Below are 23750 nucleotides of genomic sequence, written 5' to 3' on the forward strand. Positions count from 1 at the left end.
TAGTAAAGGGCAAGTTGAACTTATCTTGTAATGATATCATGGGTAAAACGTAGTGAAGGGCATGTTAAACTTATCTTGTAAGGATATCATGGGTACAACGTAGTAAAGGGCAAGTTGAACTTATCTTGTAAGGATACCATGGGTACAACGTAGTGAAGGGCAAGTTAAACTTATCTTGTAAGGATACCACGGGTACAACGTAGTAAAGAGCAAGTTAAACTTATCTTGTAAGGATACCACGGGTACAACGTAGTAAAGGGCAAGTTAAACTTATCTTGTAGTGATATCATGGGTACAACGTAGTGAAGGGCAAGTTAAACTTATCTTGTAGTGATACCATGGGTACAACGTCGTTAAGGGCAAGTTAAACTTATCTTTTTTGAGGATATCATGGGTACAACGTAGTAAAGGGCAAGTTAAACTTATCTTGTAAGGATATCATGGGTACAACGTAGTGAAGGGCAAGTTAAACTTATCTTGTAAGGATACCACGGGTACAACGTAGTAAAGGGCAAGTTAAACTTATCTTGTAAGGATACCATGGGTACAACGTAGTGAAGGGCAAGTTACACTTATCTTGTAAGGATACCATGGGTACAACGTAGTAAAGGGCAAGTTACACTTATCTTGTAAGGATACCATGGGTACAACGTAGTAAAGGGCAAGTTAAAACTTATCTTATAAGGATACCACGGGTACAACGTAGAAAAGGGCAAGTTACACTTATCTTGTAAGGATACCATGGGTACAACGTAGTAAAGGGCAAGTTAAACTTATCTTGTAGTGATACCATGGGTACAACGTCGTTAAGGGCAAGTTAAACTTATCTTGTAAGGATACCATGGGTACAACGTCGTTAAGGGCATGTTAAACTTATCTTGTAAGGATACCATGCGTACAACGTAGTTAAGGGCAAGTTACACTTATCTTGTAAGGATACCACGGGTACAACGTAGTAAAGGGCAAGTTGAACTTATCTTGTAAGGATATCATGGGTACAACGAAGTGAAGGGCAAGTTCCACTTATCTTGTAAGGATACCATGGGTACAACGTAGTAAAGGGCAAGTTACACTTATCTTGTAAGGATATCATGGGTACAACGTAGAAAAGGGCAAGTTAAACTTATCTTGTAGTGATACCATGGGTACAACGTCGTTAAGGGCAAGTTAAACTTATCTTGTAAGGATATCATGGGTACAACGTAGTAAAGGGCAAGTTGAACTTATCTTGTAATGATATCACGGGTACAACGTAGTAAAGGGCAAGTTACACTTATCTTGTAAGGATACCATGGATACAACGTAGTGAAGGGCAAGTTAAACTTATCTTGTAGTGATACCATGGGTAAAACGTAGTGAAGGGCATGTTAAACTTATCTTGTAAGGATATCATGGGTACAACGTAGTAAATGGCAAGTTGAACTTATCTTGTAAGGATACCATCGGTACAACGTAGTGAAGGGCAAGTTAAACTTATCTTGTAAGGATACCACGGGTACAACGTAGTAAAGAGCAAGTTAAACTTATCTTGTAAGGATACCATGGGTACAACGTGGTATAGGGCAAGTGAAACTTATCTTGTAATGATATCATGGGTACAACGTAGTGAAGGGCAAGTTAAACTTATCTTGTAGTGATACCATGGGTACAACGTCGTTAAGGGCAAGTTAAACTTATCTTTTAAGGATATCATGGGTACAACGTAGTAAAGGGCAAGTTAAACTTATCTTGTAAGGATATCAAGGGTACAACGTAGTGAAGGGCAAGTTAAACTTATCTTGTAAGGATACCACGGGTACAACGTAGTAAAGGGCAAGTTAAACTTATCTTGTAAGGATACCATGGGTACAACGTAGTGAAGGGCAAGTTACACTTATCTTGTAAGGATACCATGGGTACAACGTAGTAAAGGGCAAGTTACACTTATCTTGTAAGGATGCCATGGGTACAACGTAGAAAAGGGCAAGTTACACTTATCTTGTACGGATACCATGGGTACAACGTAGTAAAGGGCAAGTTAAACTTATCTTGTAGTGATACCATGGGTACAACGTCGTTAAGGGCAAGTTAAACTTATCTTGTAAGGATACCATGGGTACAACGTCGTTAAGGGCATGTTAAACTTATCTTGTAAGGATACCATGCGTACAACGTAGTTAAGGGCAAGTTACACTTATCTTGTAAGGATACCACGGGTACAACGTAGTAAAGGGCAAGTTGAACTTATCTTGTAAGGATATCATGGGTACAACGAAGTGAAGGGCAAGTTCCACTTATCTTGTAAGGATACCATGGGTACAACGTAGTAAAGGGCAAGTTACACTTATCTTGTAAGGATATCATGGGTACAACGTAGAAAAGGGCAAGTTAAACTTATCTTGTAGTGATACCATGGGTACAACGTCGTTAAGGGCAAGTTAAACTTATCTTGTAAGGATATCATGGGTACAACGTAGTAAAGGGCAAGTTAAACTTATCTTGTAAGGATACCATGGGTACAACGTCGTTAAGGGCAAGTTAAACTTATCTTGTAAGGATACCATGGGTACAAAGTAGTAAAGGGCAAGTTTAACTTATCTTGTAAGGATACCATGCGTACAACGTAGTTAAGGGCAAGTTGAACTTATCTTGTAAGGATGATGAACATTTTTTCTAGAATCACGTATCGTGCACTATACGTTTACACTAATATCACTAGCTAGTGTACTCAGTCCTGAAGAATCATCTTTCGCCCATTAGCCAGTGCTTTGGTACAAGATGCATTATATAGATTATTAATTTTATAAGTAGTTTTTTTTTTAATTGTACTAAAAACAAGTTTGAAACTTTGCAAGGCAAAAAGGAAGTTACACGAATTTTGTTTTTAGTTTGTTATTTGTATTTCTGTTCTCAGTCGTTCTGATCTCGGGCATACGTGATCAACGTTATTCCAGAGTTTCAAAAGTATACTATAATTCATAATATCGGATCTACTGACAACAATCACGTCTGCAAATTAATTAAATGTTAGTTATGTTCTAGCACAGGGGCTCTTTTTTACAAAATATCTTACGACAAAAATTGATCGTAAGTTATACTAAATGTTCATGACTTGCGACTGTTTTTCTCGTAAGATTTTTTGTGAAATGAGTCGCTGGGTCGTAACCACTGAATATGGACTGTTCCCGAGGGTATCATCAGCTCAGTTGTCAGTGGTTCGGTACTGACACGATTTATAACATATCTGTCTGAAGTTTTCCGGTGATAAATGTTATTTCTGCCGTGGACCAGGTTTAATCTTTCAGAGGTTTCTCATTTAGTCATGCAGAGGTATTTTATAGTTGATATATAATGGGTGTTTTGCTCATTATTGTAGGTGGTACAGTGCATACTAGTTTTTTTGCTCATTATTGTAGGTGGTACAGTGTATAATAGTTGTTTTGCTCATTATTGTAGGTGGTACAGTGTATAATAGTTGTTTTGCTCATTATTGTAGGTGGTACAGTGTATAATAGTTGTTTTGCTCATTATTGTAGGTGGTACAGTGTATAATAGTTGTTTTGCTCATTATTGTAGGTGGTACAGTGTATAATAGTTGTTTTGCTCGTTATTGTAGGTGGTACAGTGTATAATAGTTGTTTTGTTCATTATTGTAGGTGGTACAGTGTATAGTAGGTGTTTTGCTCATCATTGTAGGTGGTACAGTGTATAATAGTTGTTTTGCTCATCATTGTAGGTGGTACAGTGTATAATAGTTGTTTTGCTCATCATTGTAGGTGATATGTTTTGCTCATTATTGTAGGTGGTACAGTGTATAATAGTTGTTTTGCTCATTATTGTAGGTGGTACAGTGTATAATAGTTGTTTTGCTCATTATTGTAGGTGGTACAGTGTATAATAGTTGTTTTGCTCATTATTGTAGGTGGTACAGTGTATAATAGTTGTTTTGCTCATTATTGTAGGTGGTACAGTGTATAATAGTTGTTTTGCTCATTATTGTAGGTGGTACAGTGTATAATAGTTGTTTACATCCTCGGCCTTTCTGTTGGATAGTTGTCTTATCGACAAGCATATCAAAATTTTGGAAATTATTTTAAATTAAGGAATATATCTCCCTCAATGCAAAGCTCTGATTCCTTGTCCGAATTTGGCTATACTTTAGATTCTTTTGGATTGATCCGCTGTTCACCATTTGTATGATACTTTGAATATTCCAATATATTTTGGCCTCGAACATCACTGAAGAGACAATATGTGTCGAAATGAGCATCTAGTGCCGAAAAATTGGTACCGTTAATGTTATTATCACATCTCTTTATTTATCATTTTCTAAATTATTGAGACACCAAGATTCAAACTCCCTCAGTCAAATTTTGTCCCTTTTTGGTCACGTTTTCAAGTAGAGTCGGGTGCCCATATTCGCCACCTAAAACAGTTTTTTTTTGTAAACCCAACGTATGCCGCTTCATGGAAACTTACATTGTTCATTGGTTTAATAAAATTAGATAATTAATAAAGTTAACCGGATTTTAAGATTGTTCCATGATCACAAATTTTTGAAAGTATAATACGTACAAACATGAGAAAATAATAGTGTTTCTATTTGGCATGGGGGCATTTCAAATCGAAATTATTAGTTGATGAAAAATAGATTTACCTTAACTGCGCACGAGTATATAAATTGTTTTTAAAAACACAAGTTAAACATATCAATTTTTCATAGTTCTAATTAGTTTAAAAATAAATATCTGATTCTACAGATTTGATCGGAATTGCTTTTTTCATAAATTGAGAAATGAGCAAAATTTCGTTTGAAAATCTTTGGTAAGCACTGCGCAAACATTATTGATTTCAAAATTTTGGGTTTAGCGTTCCTGGTGAAGATACGTGTGTAAATCCAAAAAGCGCTTCGGAAGCACCAAATTTATATTCATCATCTGCAAGTGAATCAATACTGTGTAAAACAAGTGTTGTATCAAAGAACGCTCGCTATTATTTAGAGCTCGGCGAGAGTGTTAAATCTGTTCACATAGAAATCATGGTATCACTTATCTCAATGAGACTGCAGTTTCATTTAACAGTTAACCAATATTATTGCTAATTTACCTCCAAGTTTGTAAACTGTATGTATAGGTACACGTAATGGCCGGTCTGTCATGCGAAATGGCATTTCTGAGCTGTCTATTGCATCTAAGAGTGTTTTTCCGGAAGCACCACCTGATCTTCGTTTTACCTTCCAAGAGGAAAACCAAGGCATTTTGGAGCTTGGTGTAATTAAATTATCACCTTCCCAACCAGAAATAGGAATAAATGGTACAGTTTCCACGTCAAAACCAACTTTCTTTGCAAGAAGAGCAATATTATCTATACAGTATCTAAATCGTACCTAAAGTGAAGCAAAATAAAAATCATATAAATCAATATTTTTTTTATAAATAGACGGACAAGTATCGCACTCAACAAAAATTTACCAAGCAATAAACATATGACGATTATTAGAAAAAATCCCAAGTCAGATGTTTATATATTTTTTGTAGAATAAAGAATTTCCAGTGGCATATTACAAACTCAAAACGAAAAATGGTGAAAAATTTAGAAAAAAAAAAAAAAAATACAAAGTTCCATGCAAAGGTATCCAGGAGGTATATAGCGTTTATACTTTTGATTGTTGTCACTGTGAACGGTTAAAATAACCAATAATCAACTTTATAATTTTAAGACAGAATGCATATATATTTACGTGGACCTACTTCATTATAAGCAGGGTCAATAGAGTCCATTTTGGAGATCACTACAATGAGTTGCTTAATGCCAGTATTGTAGGCCAGCTGTAGATGTTCTCTCGTTTGTCCTCTTTTTTTTAGACCTGATTCAAATTCTCCATGTTCTGCAGACGCTACTAACAAAGCGACATCACCCTGTAAAGAAAATAAAACGGCAACTTTGTTCTATTATAGATATTCTTTATCTATTTCATGAAATATATATTCTATCACTGTATCGAGTGTGGTGCTATAGTTCTTCCTTGGAGACAGTTATAAAAGTAGAGAAATATCGTATCGCTCGAGATGCTGTTGCTCCAAAGGATTTTTAAATTACAATAATCCTTCTAAACATAATGATGTATTGTCTCATTTTTTCGTGCGGTATCAGAGGGAAGGAAGAACAATTGACGTCACAATTTAAATTTATCCATGAAGAACTGAGACCAAGCGACATGCATGGCTTTAAACAAATGCAGCGCTTACAACATATGTTTAAGAAATAACTCATGGGGGCTTGAATTCATATTGATTTTACCACGGGTTGGCCCTTATGCTTAATATTTTACCACGAACGATAGGGAGGGGTAAAATATCGATAAAAAGGTCCAACCCGTGGTAAAATAAGCTGAAATATCAATACATTCATATTTTATCACTGGTGTGTACTCGAAACGTTTGAAAACGTCATATTAAAATGTAATACTATCACTGTTCAGTTGCATGAGTTAAATGTTTTACTTTATGCCAAATGCCTAGGTATTACCTGTAAGGACATCACGTCTCAGTTAAATGTAACATCACCAACTGACAATTCTTATGGCTAGTCAATTCGTAATGAAAACTTTGTGATGAAGAGGTGTATAAGATTTTAATCAAATAAATTGTTTTATATGTACACGTGCCACTCGTATTTTATATTATGTAATCTATATTTGTTGAACGTTTATTTCAATAGAGAACTTGTATGCACAATTGATTTCGTCTTTTTCTTTGAAATTAGTTATACCTGTGTGGTCCCAGTAACCATATTATGTACATAATCTTTATGTCCAGGGACGTCAATCATATTAACGTGGAATCGTCTGGAATCGAGCCGTCTTATTTTACTGTCAATAGTTACACCTCGTTGTCTCTCAGCTTTAAGTCGATCCATAACCCAGGCAAATTTAAAGGACGACTTGCCACACTGCAGAGATATATTACAGAAAAAACATTTCATATCCGATGAAACAACATAGAATAGCTTCAGAGCACGGTAGAGACCAATACAGCTGTGCATTGCTTCAGAATGGCATGCGAACTTTCATGAAACGAATGAATAACAATCCATCAAAATATATCAGTTGAAAAAAAAGATCACTACTTAAATACTGTAATTCTTCTAACGTTGCAACCTTAACGTATATTAAAAAAAATGCTCACACTCTTTGCTATATAAGTAGAAAACGAGTCCTATTTATATATTCATAAAAATACTTAGTCATATAAGGATATTTTTGCAAACTCTTTTTTTTCCCCCTTCATTTTTTAAGTCCATTTCTAAGTTTTTACACCCCTGGATTTTTTCCCTTTTCCCAAAACTCTACCTTTTACGCTGCAACAACATTCATGTTTTGAAAGCAATACTGCTTTAACATATTTCATAACAGTAAATACACTGTACACACACATACATAGATAAGCATTACCATTTCAGATTCTTTTGCTAGTTGGTTGATAGTTTCGTTGTCAACTGCATCACATTTATGAGCTAAATGACCGATCATTGTTGACTTGCCATGATCAACGTGACCTATGACGACTACATTCAAAAAAGTTTTGATGACATCTAGTCTGCTTGATGGTTGCCGCGGGAGACGAGGATTTTCAACAACCACATTTTCTCTAGGAGAGTCTTCATCATCTGACGATGAACTAAGCGAAACTGAATGAGAATCGTCTGATGGGATGTCTATTTCAGCTTCATCCTTAGGGTCATCCGAATCTTTAAAATATAAACAAGAACATATTTTGTATTTAAAATGGCAAAAGCACTATAAAAATACGAAATAGACCATAAAAGATAAGATATCCCTGTCCACCAATTACTCTGGTTTACAGTAAATATCACCACATGATGTCACTTAATTTTCTGCGTTAGTATCCTTTCCTGGCAGCACCTGCTATATTTTTACGAATAATTTTTTTTTAATAATTATCAATTCAATTTTGAACATTTTTTCCAATTGCTTAGGAAGTTTAAAATATAAATTGGTTCATATATAACTTTATTATCCTATAATATGGTACTAGTAAGTTTAGTCCACAGATGTGAATTATGATACTAATGATGTTGTTAACGATATCATATAAAAGTAACAAACATGTATTTAAAAAAACATTGCCGTATTAGCTTATGCGAAAAGATATTCGGATTTCTTTTTTATTATTGATGTCTGAAAGCCTAGAAAAGAGGTAGAAGATATAAAGGGACAATCAAGGAGATCCATAATTGGTCGACAACACATGATATAAAGAAAAGAGAAAGACTATGAACCAAACAACAGTCCTTAAGGAAGTTTGCTCCTCTTATTTTTGAATGTTTGCCAGATATTCGGAATCCTCTGGTTTTATCCAAGTAGTACCATTCAAATTTTGCCGGCTAACCCCTACTTTTCTTTTCATAATTTTATTACATGTAGTTTCAAAAGCCATATTTGAATATCTTATAATATCCTTGTTATTTTTTCATAGTTTTTGAAAGAAAAAAGGTGCCAATGTTAAATGTAGGAAAAATCTAGAGAGAATTATTTCCCGCCAAATTTTAAATGGCTTATATATCGAAAACAAGCACACGGACCCTTAATTTTTTCTGCTTATTTAGTTCCTTTATTTAATAAGTCTCCCAAACGAAGTTTGGGAAGACTTATTGTTTTTGTTCAGTTCTTATTATTATTATTATTCTTCTTCTTCTTCTTCTTCTTCTTCCGCCGCTTTTAAATTTGAACTTGTCCGCACCCGTTCTCCAAAACCGCTTGTCAGATTAACTTAGGGTTTCACAATATGTTAGACTAACATGTCTAGTGGTGCAATCAGGGTTTTGTTTGTGCAATGGGGTTTATAAAGGGGTACTTTGAGGGGCAAAAAGAAAAGAGGGTTTTACTATAGAACCCTATGGGATTTTATTTTTTTTAATTTTCAAATGATTATAAATTGAAAACCGTTTGTGATAGACACAATCTTTTTAATTGAAAATGTTCTAAATGATAAAGCCCATTAAATGAAATACAGGGTTAGTCCCCAGGGGTCACCCCAACCCCCTGCCATTTAAGGAAGTTCTTATACCTTGTAAGTGGTCAAGATCCCCACCCCTAAACCATATATATTCTGGTTTGTCATGATAAAGCACATCAAATGTAATACAGGGTTAGTCCCCAGGGGTCACCCCCACCCCCTGCCATTTAAGAAAGTTCTAGTATCTTCTAAGTGGTCAAGATCCCCACCCCTAAACCATATATATTCTGGTTTGTCATGCTAAGATGGTTTGAATGATATACAGGGTTAGTCCCCAGGGGTCATCCCGACCCCCTGCCATTTGAGAAAGTTCTAATATCTTGTAAATGGTCGAGATCCCCACCCCTAAACCATATATATTCTGGTTTGTCATGATAAAGCTCATCAAATGAAATACAGGGTTAGTCCCCAGGGGTCACCCCCACCCCCTCCCATTTAAGAAAGTTCTAATATCTTCTAAGTGGTCAAGATCCCCACTCCTAAACCATATATATTCTGGTTTGTCATGCTAAGATGGTTTGAATGATATACAGGGTTAGTCCCCAGGGGTCATCCCGACCCCCTGCCATTTGAGAAAGTTCTAATATCTTGTAAATGGTCGAGATCCCCACCCCTAAACCATATATATTCTGGTTTGTCATGATAAAGCACATCAAATGAAATACAGGGTTAGTCCCCAGGGGTCACCCCCACCCCTTGCCATTTAAGAAAGTTCTAGTATCTTCTAAGTGGTCAAGATCCCCACCCCTAAACCATATATATTCTGGTTTGTCATGCTAAGATGGTTTGGATGATATACAGGGTTAGTCCCCAGGGGTCATCCCGACCCCCTGCCATTTGAGAAAGTTCTAATATCTTGTAAATGGTCGAGATCCCCACCCCTAAACCATATATATTCTGGTTTGTCATGATAAAGCTCATCAAATGAAATACAGGGTTAGTCCCCAGGGGTCACCCCCACCCCCTCCCATTTAAGAAAATTCTAATATCTTCTAAGTGGTCAAGATCCCCACTCCTAAACCATATATATTCTGGTTTGTCATGCTAAGATGGTTTGAATGATATACAGGGTTAGTCTCCAGGGGTCATCCCGACCCCCTGCCATTTGAGAAAGTTCTAATATCTTGTAAATGGTCGAGATCCCCACCCCTAAACCATATATATTCTGGTTTGTCATGCCAAGATGATTTGAATGATATACAAGGTTAGTCCCCAGGCATCACTAATGCATATAACTTTACTGGACCAAACCAATTTTCACTGGACGTTGCCCAATGTCAGGCGACCTTGGGAATTACGAATTATGGGAGCTTCGTTTGGGAGACTTCGTAACAGCATCCTGTTACAATCATTTCTTGTTTACTATCAGTTTATAACAATCTTTTAAAAAGCTTGTTATTTTGAAACAGAATAGCGAACATCCTTAAAAAGTAAAGGTTGAAATGTGTGAACCAAATCACAAACCGGGTACTCTTAACTCTTAACAAAGACTGAAGCAATATCTTATAAACAAATACCTTGGTATAATGGTACGCCATTGCTATTTGTATATGGAAAATAAGTCTTCTCTAGTTCTGAAATTGAGGGTGAAAAACGTAATTAATAACAGGTTATATGTATTATTTATCATTTTGTGAAAATCAAGTCTAATCACTGGAAGTCTTCGTTAGAATATAGATAACATTCCATATTATATATCATCCGGAGGAAGATCAGTATTTCAAAACGCAGATGTTTTGCTGCCGGTAATTATCCAATTTCTTCTTTAATGGGAAAAAACAAACAAACATGAAAAAACAAGGACCCTATAACTTATATTCATAATATTATCATATATTTAGTATCTAAACAAGATAAATACACGATGGTTTTCAGTATATAATTCACGTGTTACTCATTTAGTACTTCATTTATATTTTTGGTACATATTTTCTGTACACCATCAAATGTTGTTTTGCACCCACCGATTTAACACACTGATTGTTTGATGTAATAAGATACTTATTGATTCCTACTTTATCTTTGAAATGTAATCACTCATTCTGATTTGTGCAATCCCAGAACATCCGATGTTTCCTTAGGCATGTCAATATCGGGAAATGTTGAAGCTAATAAGTGATATACTGCATATCTTAATAATTGAGCACTAAAGTACAAGGAGATATCAATCGTTGTTCTTAAATCAACTTTGGCTGAAGCGGCATCATTTTAGTATTGCAGCAAGGTTGTATTAAAAATGAATTGTATTTTAGGGAAAAGAATGAATGGAAAGAATTTACCATAATTAATATTTTATTCGTTGAACTTCGAAACAAGTTATGAACCAGAAACGGGTTAATCAAAAATAGTCTAGCCCCATGTATAATGTTACCGTATGCGTACTTGCCCCATGTATGATGTTACTGTTTACGTACTAGCCCCATTAATAATGTTACTGTTTACGTACTAGCCCCATGTATGATGTTACTGTTTACGTACTAGCCCCATGTATAATGTTACTGTATGCATACTAGCCCCATGTATAATGTTACTGTTTACGTACTAGCCCCATGTATAATGTTACTGTATGCGTACTAGCCCCATGTATAATGTTACTGTTTACGTACTAGCCCCATGTATAATGTTACTGTATGCGTACTAGCCCCATGTATGATGTTACTGTTTACGTACTAGCCCCATGTATGATGTTACTGTTTACGTACTAGCCCCATGTATGATGTTACTGTTTACGTACTAGCCCCATGTATAATGTTACTGTTTACGTACTAGCCCCATGTATAATGTTACTGTTTACGTACTAGCCCCATGTATGATGTTACTGTTTACGTACTAGCCCCATGTATAATGTTACTGTTTACGTACTAGCCCCATGTATAATGTTACAGTTTACTAGCCCCATGTATGATGTTACTGTTTACGTACTAGCCCCATGTATAATGTTACTGTTTACGTACTAGCCCCATGTATGATGTTACTGTTTACGTACTAGCCCCATGTATAATGTTACTGTATGCATACTAGCCCCATGTATAATGTTACTGTTTACGTACTAGCCCCATGTATAATGTTACTGTATGCGTACTAGCCCCATGTATAATGTTACTGTTTACGTACTAGCCCCATGTATAATGTTACTGTATGCGTACTAGCCCCATGTATAATGTTACTGTTTACGTACTAGCCCCATGTATGATGTTACTGTTTACGTACTAGCCCCATGTATGATGTTACTGTTTACGTACTAGCCCCATGTATAATGTTACTGTTTACGTACTAGCCCCATGTATAATGTTACTGTTTACGTACTAGCCCCATGTATGATGTTACTGTTTACGTACTAGCCCCATGTATAATGTTACTGTTTACGTACTAGCCCCATGTATAATGTTACAGTTTACTAGCCCCATGTATGATGTTACTGTTTACGTACTAGCCCCATGTATAATGTTACTGTTTACGTACTAGCCCCATGTATAATCTTACTGTTTACGTACTAGCCCCATGTATAATGTTACTGTTTACGTACTAGCCCCATGTATAATGTTACTGTTTACGTACTAGCCCCATGTATAATGTTACTGTTTACGTACTAGCCCCATGTATAATGTTACTGTTTACGTACTAGCCCCATGTATGATGTTACTGTTTACGTACTAGCCCCATGTATGATGCTACTGTTTACGTACTAGCCCCATGTATAATGTTACTGTATGCGTACTTGCCCCATGTATAATGTTACTGTTTACGTACTAGCCCCATGTATAATGTTACTGTTTACGTACTAGCCCCATGTATAATGTTACTGTTTACGTACTAGCCCCATGTATGATTTTACTGTTTACGTACTTGCCCCATGTATAATGTTACTGTTTACGTAAAGTTGAATTGTTAACTAACAATTTGGATCAGTTCTGATCTCTCATAGAATGTGTCAGAACTTCTTCTTCTAGGACATTTTTCAACAATTCTGTTCTAGAAAAGAACCTGAAAGTTCGATCCGTGAACAGTTTGAACAGTTCTACCCCACAACAGACTCTAAAAGTTCGACCCTATGATAGTTTGGGATAATTCTACCTTAGGACAGACCCTAAAAGTTATGTCCTAGAACAATTTTGAACAATTCTACCCTAGAACACACCCCGAAAGTTCTATTCGTGAACAGTTTTAAACAGTTCTATCACACAACAGATTCTGGAAGTTGTACTCTACAAGAGTTTTCACTAAAACAGACCCATAAAGTTCTATACTAGAACATATTCTGGCAGTTTTACACTAGACAGTATTGGACAGTTTTACACTAGACACTGTTGGACAGTTTTACACTAGACAGTATTTGGCAGTTTTACACTAGAACAGATTCTGACAATTCTCCCTTAGAATAGATTCATAGAAGCGGAAATATTGTCAGTTTCAAATTCTTTAGTTTCTAATTGCTTTGGTACTGTTTCCAAAATAAAGATAGTTGAGCTGCTATTACACGAGCTATATATTTTTTTTCTCTATCTCAAAATTTGACAGTTTAATTGTGAAATTCAAAAGGAGTAGGGCAAATTTCCCCTGTATTTGATTAACTCACAGGGGCAAAATTTAAAATATGTCAAATTCTACTGGAAACTGAATATAAGAGTGACTATAGCATATTATTAGTTACATGGTGTGTTAGTGACCTAATACGATATATATATATATATGGGTCAGTAAATTCCGTATGGGATGAGAGCGAAGCTCGAATCCCAAAATGGAATTTACTGACCCCATATATATCGTATTAGGTCACTAGCACACCGTTTAACGAATTGATCTTACCGGCTATTTTCACATGTGGTATTTAGACTAGCGGCCTATCAAAGTGATTAAGTCTTCAATACTTAGTATTAAGAACCTACTTCCATTTGTCTATACAAAAAACAAATGCCAATAATAACAAGTTGTTAGCTTTAATCTCTTAACTAACCCCATATGGTAACTAACCCCATATTTTTTAGGACACCCTATATCAAATATATGTTGTCACCACGTGTAGTCCTTTAACCAATCATATCCCCAGAAATCTATAGGAGGTAAGATAAACTTAAAATAGTGTTTAACAATTTCACATATATATGTCCATACAATTAACATATTCAGCGATACATGTTGCTGTTGGATGCATTTTTATACAAAAAGGCAAATTTTACATGCATCGAAGGCCATCGATAACAAAAAAGAACTTAATTAATAGAACGACAATAGTTTTACTTCCAACATAACTTTTGTTTGGTTAATGATGTCTTCTTGTACTTTTTTGGAGCATATACTCAAAATTTGTCAAAATCTCTCAATGATATGGTTTTGAAAAAAGTAAAATAACAAAAATACCGAACTCCGAGGAAAATTCAAAACGGAAAGTCCCTGAACATTCTTCTGGCGTTTATTATTTGAGATAATTAGAAATGAGCAAAAATATTGTTAGAACCTTATAGTACACATATTTGACTTGATACTATGAATTTCAGTAAAGATTGATAGACTCTTTGAAAATGGCCCCGGTTTGAAATGAATTCAGGGGATTGACCCTACTCTTTTAAATATTGCATTGTTCTAATTGTTAACAATATACACACCTTCTGGCGTGGCACCTCTAACCGTTTTCAAAATGGACGCTGACGGCACGTGTTTGTGTTCTATTTCGACATTCGGTAGGTTGTCGTCTGTGCCTTCTGATGAAGGTGTGCCCAACAATTGAACGCCACCAAACGACACGTTAGCTGTTTTTGCTGACATTGGATATGGTGATTTCTTTATATTTGAAACTATTTCTCCCATCGCTCTCGCTGTAGACAAGGTAGTTTTTTGTTTTTCAATGGAGGGTCTTCTCGCACCATTCATCTGTACTATAGGAGGTTTCATATCTTTTCCAGAAGTTGGTTTCTTTGTTTCGTTTGCTCTAGATTGTTTCTTTTCTCCGTTTTGTAATGATGTCGAGTCTTTCTCTTTTTCAATTTTTAGAACTTCATCTTTCTTTCTTGAATGTGCGGAGTCTTGTTGATCTATTGATCTCTTTCTAGGACCTTTAGCAGTAGCAATTTCCACCCTTATTCTCGCAGTGTATAGATTCCTCTGTTTCTTTGCATTACTCATGTTTACTTCTGTGTACGCAGGTTGTGATACATGTTAATTGTAGAGCTATTTTGCGCGTTTTTCAAGATCTTCTTAATGAAGCTGTCAATCAGCAGACTATAAAAAAACAAATAGCAATGATAACATATTAAACAATACCAATAACTTATTAAACAATACCAACGACATAAAATCAATACCAATTACATGAAAAACAATACCAATAACATAAAAACAATACCAGTTACATCCAATTATGACAAACAATTTACGTATATATTAATGAAATATGAAAGCCCTATGTATGTTTATGTCCAACTATGATGAACAAATCATGTACACATTAATGTAGTATGAAATCTCTATGTATGTGTATGTCTAACTATGACGAACAAGTCATGTACATATTAATGTAGTATGAAAGCCCTATGTATGTTTATGTCCGACTATGACGAACAATTTATGTATATATTAATGTAGTATGAAAGCCCTATGTATGTTTATGTCTAACTATGACGAACAAGTCATGTACATATTAATGTAGTATGAAAGCCCTATGTATGTTTATGTCCGACTATGATGAACAAGTCTTGTACACATTAATGTAGTATGAAAGCTCTATGTATGTGTATGTCTAACTATGACGAACAATTTATGTACATATTGATGTAGTATGAGAGCCCTACGTATGTTTATGTCCAACTATGACGAACAAATCATGTACATATTAATGTAGTGTGAAAGCCCTATGTGTGTTTAGTCTAACTATGACGAACAAGTCATGTACACATTAATGTAGTATGAAAGCCCTGTGTATGTTTATGTCTAACTATGACGAACAAGTCTTGTACACATTAATGTAGTATGAAAGCTCTATGTATGTGTATGTCTAACTATGACGAACAATTTATGTACATATTGATGTAGTATGAGAGCCCTACGTATGTTTATGTCTAACTATGACGAACAAATCATGTACATATTAATGTAGTGTGAAAGCCCTATGTGTGTTTAGTCTAACTATGACGAACAAGTCACGTACACATTAATGTAGTATGAAAGCCCTATGTATGTTTATGTCCGACTATGACGAACAAGTCATGAACACATTAATGTAGCATGAAAGCCCTATGTTTTTTTTATGTCCGACTATGACGAACAAGTCATGTACATATTAATCTAGTATGAAAGCCCTATGTATGTTTATGTCCAACTATGACGAACAATTTATGTACATATTAATGTAGTATGAAAACCCTATGTCCAACTATGACGAAGAAGTCATGTACATATTAATGTAGTATGAAAGCCCTATGTATGTCTATGTCCAACTATGACGAACAATTTATGTACATATTAATGTTGAATGAAAGCGCTATGTATGTTTATGTCCAACTATGACGAACAAATCGTGTACATATAAATGTAGTAGGAAAGCACATATAAATGTAGTAGGAAAGCCCTATGTATTTTCATGTCCAATTATGACAACAATAATTCCATTACCTGTCTGTTCTAGAAAAGACATAAATATATATATACAGGTTCATCTAAAAAAGACCGAAAATAAAATCAAACTTTCCTTACCTTTTTGTATTTCACTTGTTCTAAATATTTTATGTTTAATAGGAAAAGATTCGTCTGTACTTTATATATATATAAAGCTGATTAACCAGCATTATGAATGCTAATCCGTTCTGTTAAGGTCGTTTATTACACAGATAATTAAAGTATTACTGAGTGTATCGATAGAGAGGGTTTAACATCCACTTATACATGTTATGTGTATGCTTACATGTATGTAATAATATTCCACACTTTCCATAAAGAAAAAAGTAGTATTCAGCTCATCATAGATACCAGGCTTAAACTTGTGTACACCAGATGCGCGTTTCGTCTACAAAAGACACATAAAAATAAAAAATAATTTAAAAGGCAAAATAAAGTACGAAGTATTAGAGCATTGAGGACCTAAAAATTCGAAAGGTTTATCCAAATATAGCTATCTAAGGTTATCTTTTCCTGGAGTAGAAAATCCTTAGTATTTCGAAAAAAATGAAAGTATGTGGAATCCTACTTGATTAAAACATTTGAATCTGAAATTAAAACTTTAAACACAAAACATCGGTATATATTTTACAGTTTTATACCATGTGATATAAACTGTACGTTATAAAGATGAATATAAGATAAATTTTAATAAGGCTAAGTACTCCAAATTGATTTATAGTTCTTCGGATTTGCTCGCTCAAAATTTGTTTTATTGTCATTAGCTGAAGCCTTCCTTAATTAACAGAAATTATTTTTAATTCCTAAAAACACAAGTTTTGTAGAACATAATTTAAATACGCCGTCCTCTCACCATATTTCAGGTATCGCTTGCTAGGAGATTAATTTACTTAACATGTATGTACCGATTATCAGGTTGTCTGTATATTGATATTGTAACTTTTGAATATATCAGTTGCGAGACACAAAATGAGGTTTTTTGTCGAGTGAGCGCAGCAAACGAGTTCAAAAAGGCTTCATATTGTGTCGAGCAGCTGATTTTTATAATATCAATATGTAGACAACCTGATAATCGGTTTATCGGATTGTATTTGTGTATTTGCATGATAGAAACAAATGTTTTTCTTTCAGGTTTCACCAGCAAACCGGAAGATGACGTGATAAGTCAGGGACAAAACAGTCAGATATGTCTGTCCAATGGATAGAAATGTTCAAGAAACCAAAATTTTGAGTAAATGTCTAAAATTTACTCTCCGTTTATCTCAAAACTAGCATATGAAGGTATATATTTTTATTACATATTTGAATTATCTATCAGTGGAATCAAAACTGTATCGTATGCCATTAACGTATCAAATTACTCAGTTACTGTTGTTATTCTTTAGGTGTGGTAAATAAGTCAAAATAAATACATGATATCAAATGTGTTGTTTGGGAAGAAAAAAGACTTATTCTGATATAAAAGAGGTGACTGGAGGTAGTTTAATTTAAAAGTTTATTATTACTATCCATTCATCGTAAAACTAGGTACCTTAATTATTAACAGCTATATTTATCAATTTGTAAATATAGTAAATCTCATGTAAGTATTACGAATTTGCTTGATAATTAACATTTGTTACCTAGCATATTCATAATATCAGTTTAAGTTCTTCCAGTCAGCTATGAGTTAGTTTTGAAATAAATCAATTTTGTTTTTCAGCTGTTCCGTTGATTGATAGCGTTTGATGTTGTCAGTTTTTATGGACTTTTCCCTTTTTATAATTGGCCTTTGAGTTCAGTATGTTTGTTATACTTTTGTATTGTTATTATGTTTATGTGTTGTTTTGTTTGAAGGTTATACATACTGACTGTACCTTGTTGTGTTGAGATGGCTTACCTAGGCTCGTCCTGTTGCTCAATTCAATTTATTTTAAATAAAATACTGTTTAAACTAAACTAACCTGAAATATTAATTTCGGAGAAAAAAAATTATAAAAATGAAAATTTCGATTGTTCGCTCTAATTTTCGTACATAGATTATAAAGAACAAGTATTTAATTTTGAGTGGCCTAAGTACTATACTAATAATGTTTTCTTTTTATTTCAACTCATTATTCATATTTACAATATATATTATCATACTTCACGTTAAAATGACAACATTTTATTGGTTAATATGAGGGAAATATTTTACTCTTTCCTATTGCTCAGGGGGAGACTTTTTTTTTTGAATTTCACCCTCTTGTACAGACCAATTATAAAATATAAATCGATGATTGAATTTACATCCATAATTTTAAACACACTACTGCAGTTCTACGTTTCGGCCTCGGGCTTTTTTATAGATTGTCAACATAAAACAAAAAACATCTTGCTTTTCTTTTGTTTCCTTTCTTATGACAGTTACGAAATTATAGTTTATTACGTTCATGTTAAAATTCAAAAGACAATAATGACAGAAAATGCAGTATAATAAATTAAATAACGCTTAACGTAAAGGGGTATAGAGCAGATTGTTACCCCTCGAAACATTGTCAACCTTGGCTTCGCATCGGTTGACAATGTTTCTCGGAGTAAAAATCGGATGATTCGTCTTGCAATCAATGAAATATCAGTATCTGTATGATATAAACAATTACTGTACATTTCATATATCTATGGGGTCATCTAAAAGATAACGATCTCAGTTGGAAAAATAGTGACAAATTTTCATCTTTCAAATTGAACTATTCCATGTTTGGCACGTTCTCCACAAGAGCGCTATTGATTTTATTTTATGTTCATTAGAAAAGTTAACGTTCTAGTAAATAGAAGATGAAACAAATAATAATTAATAAATAGTCATAAAAAACGGAGATGTAGTATGATTGCATATGAAGCAACTACCCACCAAAGTTCAAATGACGATTATATAATCAATTATAGTTTACTATACGAACTTTTAACAATGACAAAACCCAAAACCGTATAGTCAGCTATAAAAGAGCCCGATATAAAAAATGTGAAACAATTCAAACTATGTTGTACGCTTCTATCAAATCAAGCTTGAAATAAAAAATACTACAGATACAGTTAAGTCTGCCTCATATCTTGACTTACATCTAGAAATTGACCATAATATTTAATATTTGGTCGAGAACAAAAGTTTCCTAAAAAGGGATGGTTTCAGCTTTCCTATTGTGAACTTTCCATTTCTATGTAGCAACATTCCAGGATCGCCTGCATATGGATTAGGTATCTCCCGATTGATACAATATTACAGAGCTTGCATTTCCTGTCATGAACCCCTTGATAGGGGTTGCTGCTTTAGATAGTAAATGGACGCGTTCACTAGCTGGTGACCACGGATATATTCCAATTATTGTAAAAACTATTGATGAACTAATGTTTTTCTCGATTGAATGATTTTACATTTTGTTATGCCGGGCCTTTTATAGCTTATACACGGTATGTGTTTTGCTCATTGTTGAAGGCCGTACGGTAACATATAGTTGCTTTTGTCTACGTCACTTGGTCTCTGGTAAATAGTTATCTCATTGAGAATCATACCACTTCTTGTTATTCTTATATAAGATCAATTTCCGGTGAACTCAGATAATTAGAAAATTGCAGTTTCACAAACCACGTTTAGTATGTCACCGAGGTAAACAAATTATTGTGACTGTTGTCTTAATCTGAACAGTTTTGAAATGAATATCCATATTTGTTTTGTCAGAACGACTAAAGAAAAGTTTATGCATATAGTTTTATAATTCAGTGTATTATCTCGGAACATCTGAGCGACATTAATAACAATTTGCAATATGTTATCAGGACTGAACGGAAATCATGATTGGTCGTAATTTGCTTTATTCTGTCCAGAATTGAAAAAGTGTGTCTGGAAATCGTTATTGAATTCTACTGATATAATAAGATATTCTACTGTTCCATTCTAACTCACGACAAAATCTAAATTTTATCTAGCAATCCAATTTACAAGCGATAACTAAGGAACGCTTTTCTAAACAACCTAATTATTGCACAAAATTCTGGATTTCCGCCGCATCTCTCTAGAGGAATACCACTTCTATAAATTCTGTCTGAAATACATTTGGTGCGTCTTTTTAGAACCAACAGACGCCATTTGTGACATTTATTTCATAATATGACATTTCAATACATTTTTTTATTTATTTTTTCTACGATTAAAAATATTATCTAAGTTATTTGAGATTTCCCCTTTTGACTGACAATATGTTTCAATGAGAAAATCTAATAAGTTCTGTTGATTTCTCATTTATCACTTTTTTTTATACGAAACTATTTTCTTTACAAGCTACTACATTAGGCATTATGAGAGTATAAACAAAAATATGATAGATTCATTAATGCTTACACCATGATGCCTTTACATGTTTATGGATTTTCTGAATTTATCATGCTTTACCATACATTAAGGTAGAACTACTAAATGACGCCCAAATTTATGAATTTGCATTAACCATAATATGATGGTGTAAGTTCGATACAACAATCGTGATAACGATCTATGGGTCTATCAAATACTTTAAAGTATTAAACTGTCTTTTAAAGTATAGACCATTCAAAAAAAGAATGCTTAAAATAATGAGCTTAATTTCACACACACGAATGCAATACAGGATGCGAATAATTATTTGAAAAACAGTTAGTTAGTTAGTTAAATTTTCTTGTGACGTTAAAGTCAGTATCTCCTTGGCATGACTCAAATAATTCGATTCGGACCAGTGGTATATGTATCCTTTCCGTCCATTGACTGAGTTGATATTATGATTAAGGTGGGGGTTGCAGTTGGCAGACGTCTGTACACGCGGGGTACGACATCACATCTTAGGAGAAGAAAACGTGAACCAAATTCGGCACATTTCCTCAAAGTCTGTGTACCTGTGTACAAACTAGTGCAAAATCAGATCTTCTTGGTCGAATTCCACGTTTGAAAAACCTGTTCCAGACTATCTTGGTGGAATTCCACGTTTGAAAAACCTGTTCCAGACTATCTTGGTGGACAATCTTCGTGGACCTTGGATATCAGCAGCAGAGACTGTTCGGAATATGTAGATGAAATATCCGGATATATCGATTCTGGACTGGAGTAGTGATGCTAGGTCTACCATTTCTAGGTCACCCTTGTCAATGATCTGATCCAAAATGATTTACTCTATGCCAAAGGTGTGAAATTGTTCTGTAGTGAACGTTGAATTGTCGGGCGACTGTTCTGTATTTGAAGTTATCACTATAAGAGTAGACATATGTTATATTTCATCATTTGAATCGAAAGCTATACAAATGAATAGCATTCCTATATCAAAATTTGCTATTTTCAGTTAAAATCTGCACCGATCATGTACAATTCAAAATTGAAGTGATTGATGAGTCAACTACCCACTAGAAACCAAAGGACAGGGACAAACAACAACAGGTCACCACCTTCAACAATCTATAAAAGGCACCGACATGACAAAATATAGAATAATTCAAAAGAGAACATCAGCGGCCTGATTTATGCTAAAAATGATTACAAAAAAAATATCGCAGATATCAACCAACGGCACCCACTGAAATACATACACCTGAAATGGGACATGCACATTCAGAATGTGGTTAGGTTAAACATGTTTATTAGTGCTCAACCCTTCCCAAACCTGGGTCAGTGGTGTAACAGCACAACATAAGAACAAACTGAAATCAAAGTACTGAAGTACTGAACATCGGATGACCACAGGTTCTTGTGGATGGCCAAAAGCACATGTCACAGAAACAGATCACATCTCTATACCTGAAACTGAGGTTAATTTACAGAGATTTTTTTTTCTTATACAAGTTCGTGCTTGGATGATGAATAAATGACAGGAAATTCAACCTCACCGTAATAACTATTATATTGTAGTGATACAAATCAGTATACCTTAGACTATTATACTAATATAATAATAGTTCCAGAGAATACACTGGTTTGTTGTTATATATTATATTAATATTACGGTTGCATGTATATATAATTTTCATCTATTTGTATATCATACTATTCTACTATTATTATAGTTAAATGCAAGTGCATGGTGGACACTCTTCTGTAAAAAAAAATCAAAGTCTTAAAGGCTGTAAAAGCAATTGCTGCCAAGTTAATGTTTTGTGGACTTTTATTTTTCATCCATATATATATAAGAATTAAACCTGACAGGACAGGAGTGTTGACTAGTGAGAAGCAAGACGGTTTTAACTTTATATCAATATAAGACTTTAGCAGGAAATCATTTTAAATATGTTTTATATTTTACAAGGAGACAACAAGTTTACCAGGCTAAAGTTGGGGTTAATTATACATGTGCTGAAACATATAACTGAAAAAAAAAATCATTATGGATAATCCCCTGGTAGTGTTTGTAACTGGGCAATAATTTCCTTTATTGATTTAATTTTAACCATTTTCATAATTAATTTAAATTAACCATTCAGTTAAAACATTTCAACTTTCCAGACGCTAATGTTGAAAAACGGGACAGAAATAAAATATCTTACAAGACATAAACATGTAAAAAATAAATATATATTTCAGCTTACTAAAAATATTTTCATAATGTTACTTTGACATCATTTCTTAAAACTAAGTCCCAAACATAATTGCTCAGTTGACATGTGTCATCCTCATGCGATACGAGATAACTATAATTCTGATGCAATCCCGAAAAGGGGGGTCATCATAAACAAACATGACATTAAATTGTCATTATACGAACTAGAACAAACAGCTCTATGTTGCTTTGATATTTATCAATTTTCAGGAAACATGTGAAATAAATTTCAGGTCCATTTCATTATAGGGCCTAACAAGATTGTGTGAGGTAGACGAAATTGACCTTAAAACGATCGTATTGTCTTTTGATGTCCAAAAATAGGCAGATCGGACATATACGGACTTTATCTAATGACTACATAAATTTGGGATTTATTATTATTATAATATTCTAATGAAACTGAAAATTGTAATTTTTTTTAGGATAAACAACAATTTTACCTGGCGTAGCCGTTCATAAATGTTTTTCTGCATTTATCTTCGAAAAATGGCGTATTTAATGGAATAGAACGTTAATACAGTAAACTTTCTCTTTTTTCTCCGCAATAGGC

At 34.1% G+C, this 23750-nt stretch overlaps 1 protein-coding gene across 1 annotated transcript in view; it reads right to left on the reverse strand.

Moving 5' to 3' along the window:
• Positions 1–15223, reverse strand: part of LOC127699088 (elongation factor 1-alpha 2-like) — a 110684-nt gene extending 95461 nt beyond the window's left edge. The window contains exons 1-6 of the mRNA XM_052202825.1: positions 14621–15223; positions 10535–10591; positions 7433–7728; positions 6751–6930; positions 5730–5897; positions 5086–5365 (exon numbers count right to left, since the gene is read on the reverse strand). Of these exons, the coding sequence (XP_052058785.1) occupies positions 5086–5365; positions 5730–5897; positions 6751–6930; positions 7433–7728; positions 10535–10591; positions 14621–15137 (1498 nt within the window). The 5' untranslated portion in view covers positions 15138–15223. The remainder of the gene's footprint in view (positions 1–5085; positions 5366–5729; positions 5898–6750; positions 6931–7432; positions 7729–10534; positions 10592–14620) is intronic.
• Between the last annotated feature and the right edge of the window lie 8527 nt (positions 15224–23750).

Source organism: Mytilus californianus, unplaced genomic scaffold (assembly GCF_021869535.1).
Source record: "Mytilus californianus isolate M0D057914Y unplaced genomic scaffold, xbMytCali1.0.p SCAF_4, whole genome shotgun sequence".
NCBI lineage: Eukaryota > Metazoa > Mollusca > Bivalvia > Mytilida > Mytilidae > Mytilus > Mytilus californianus.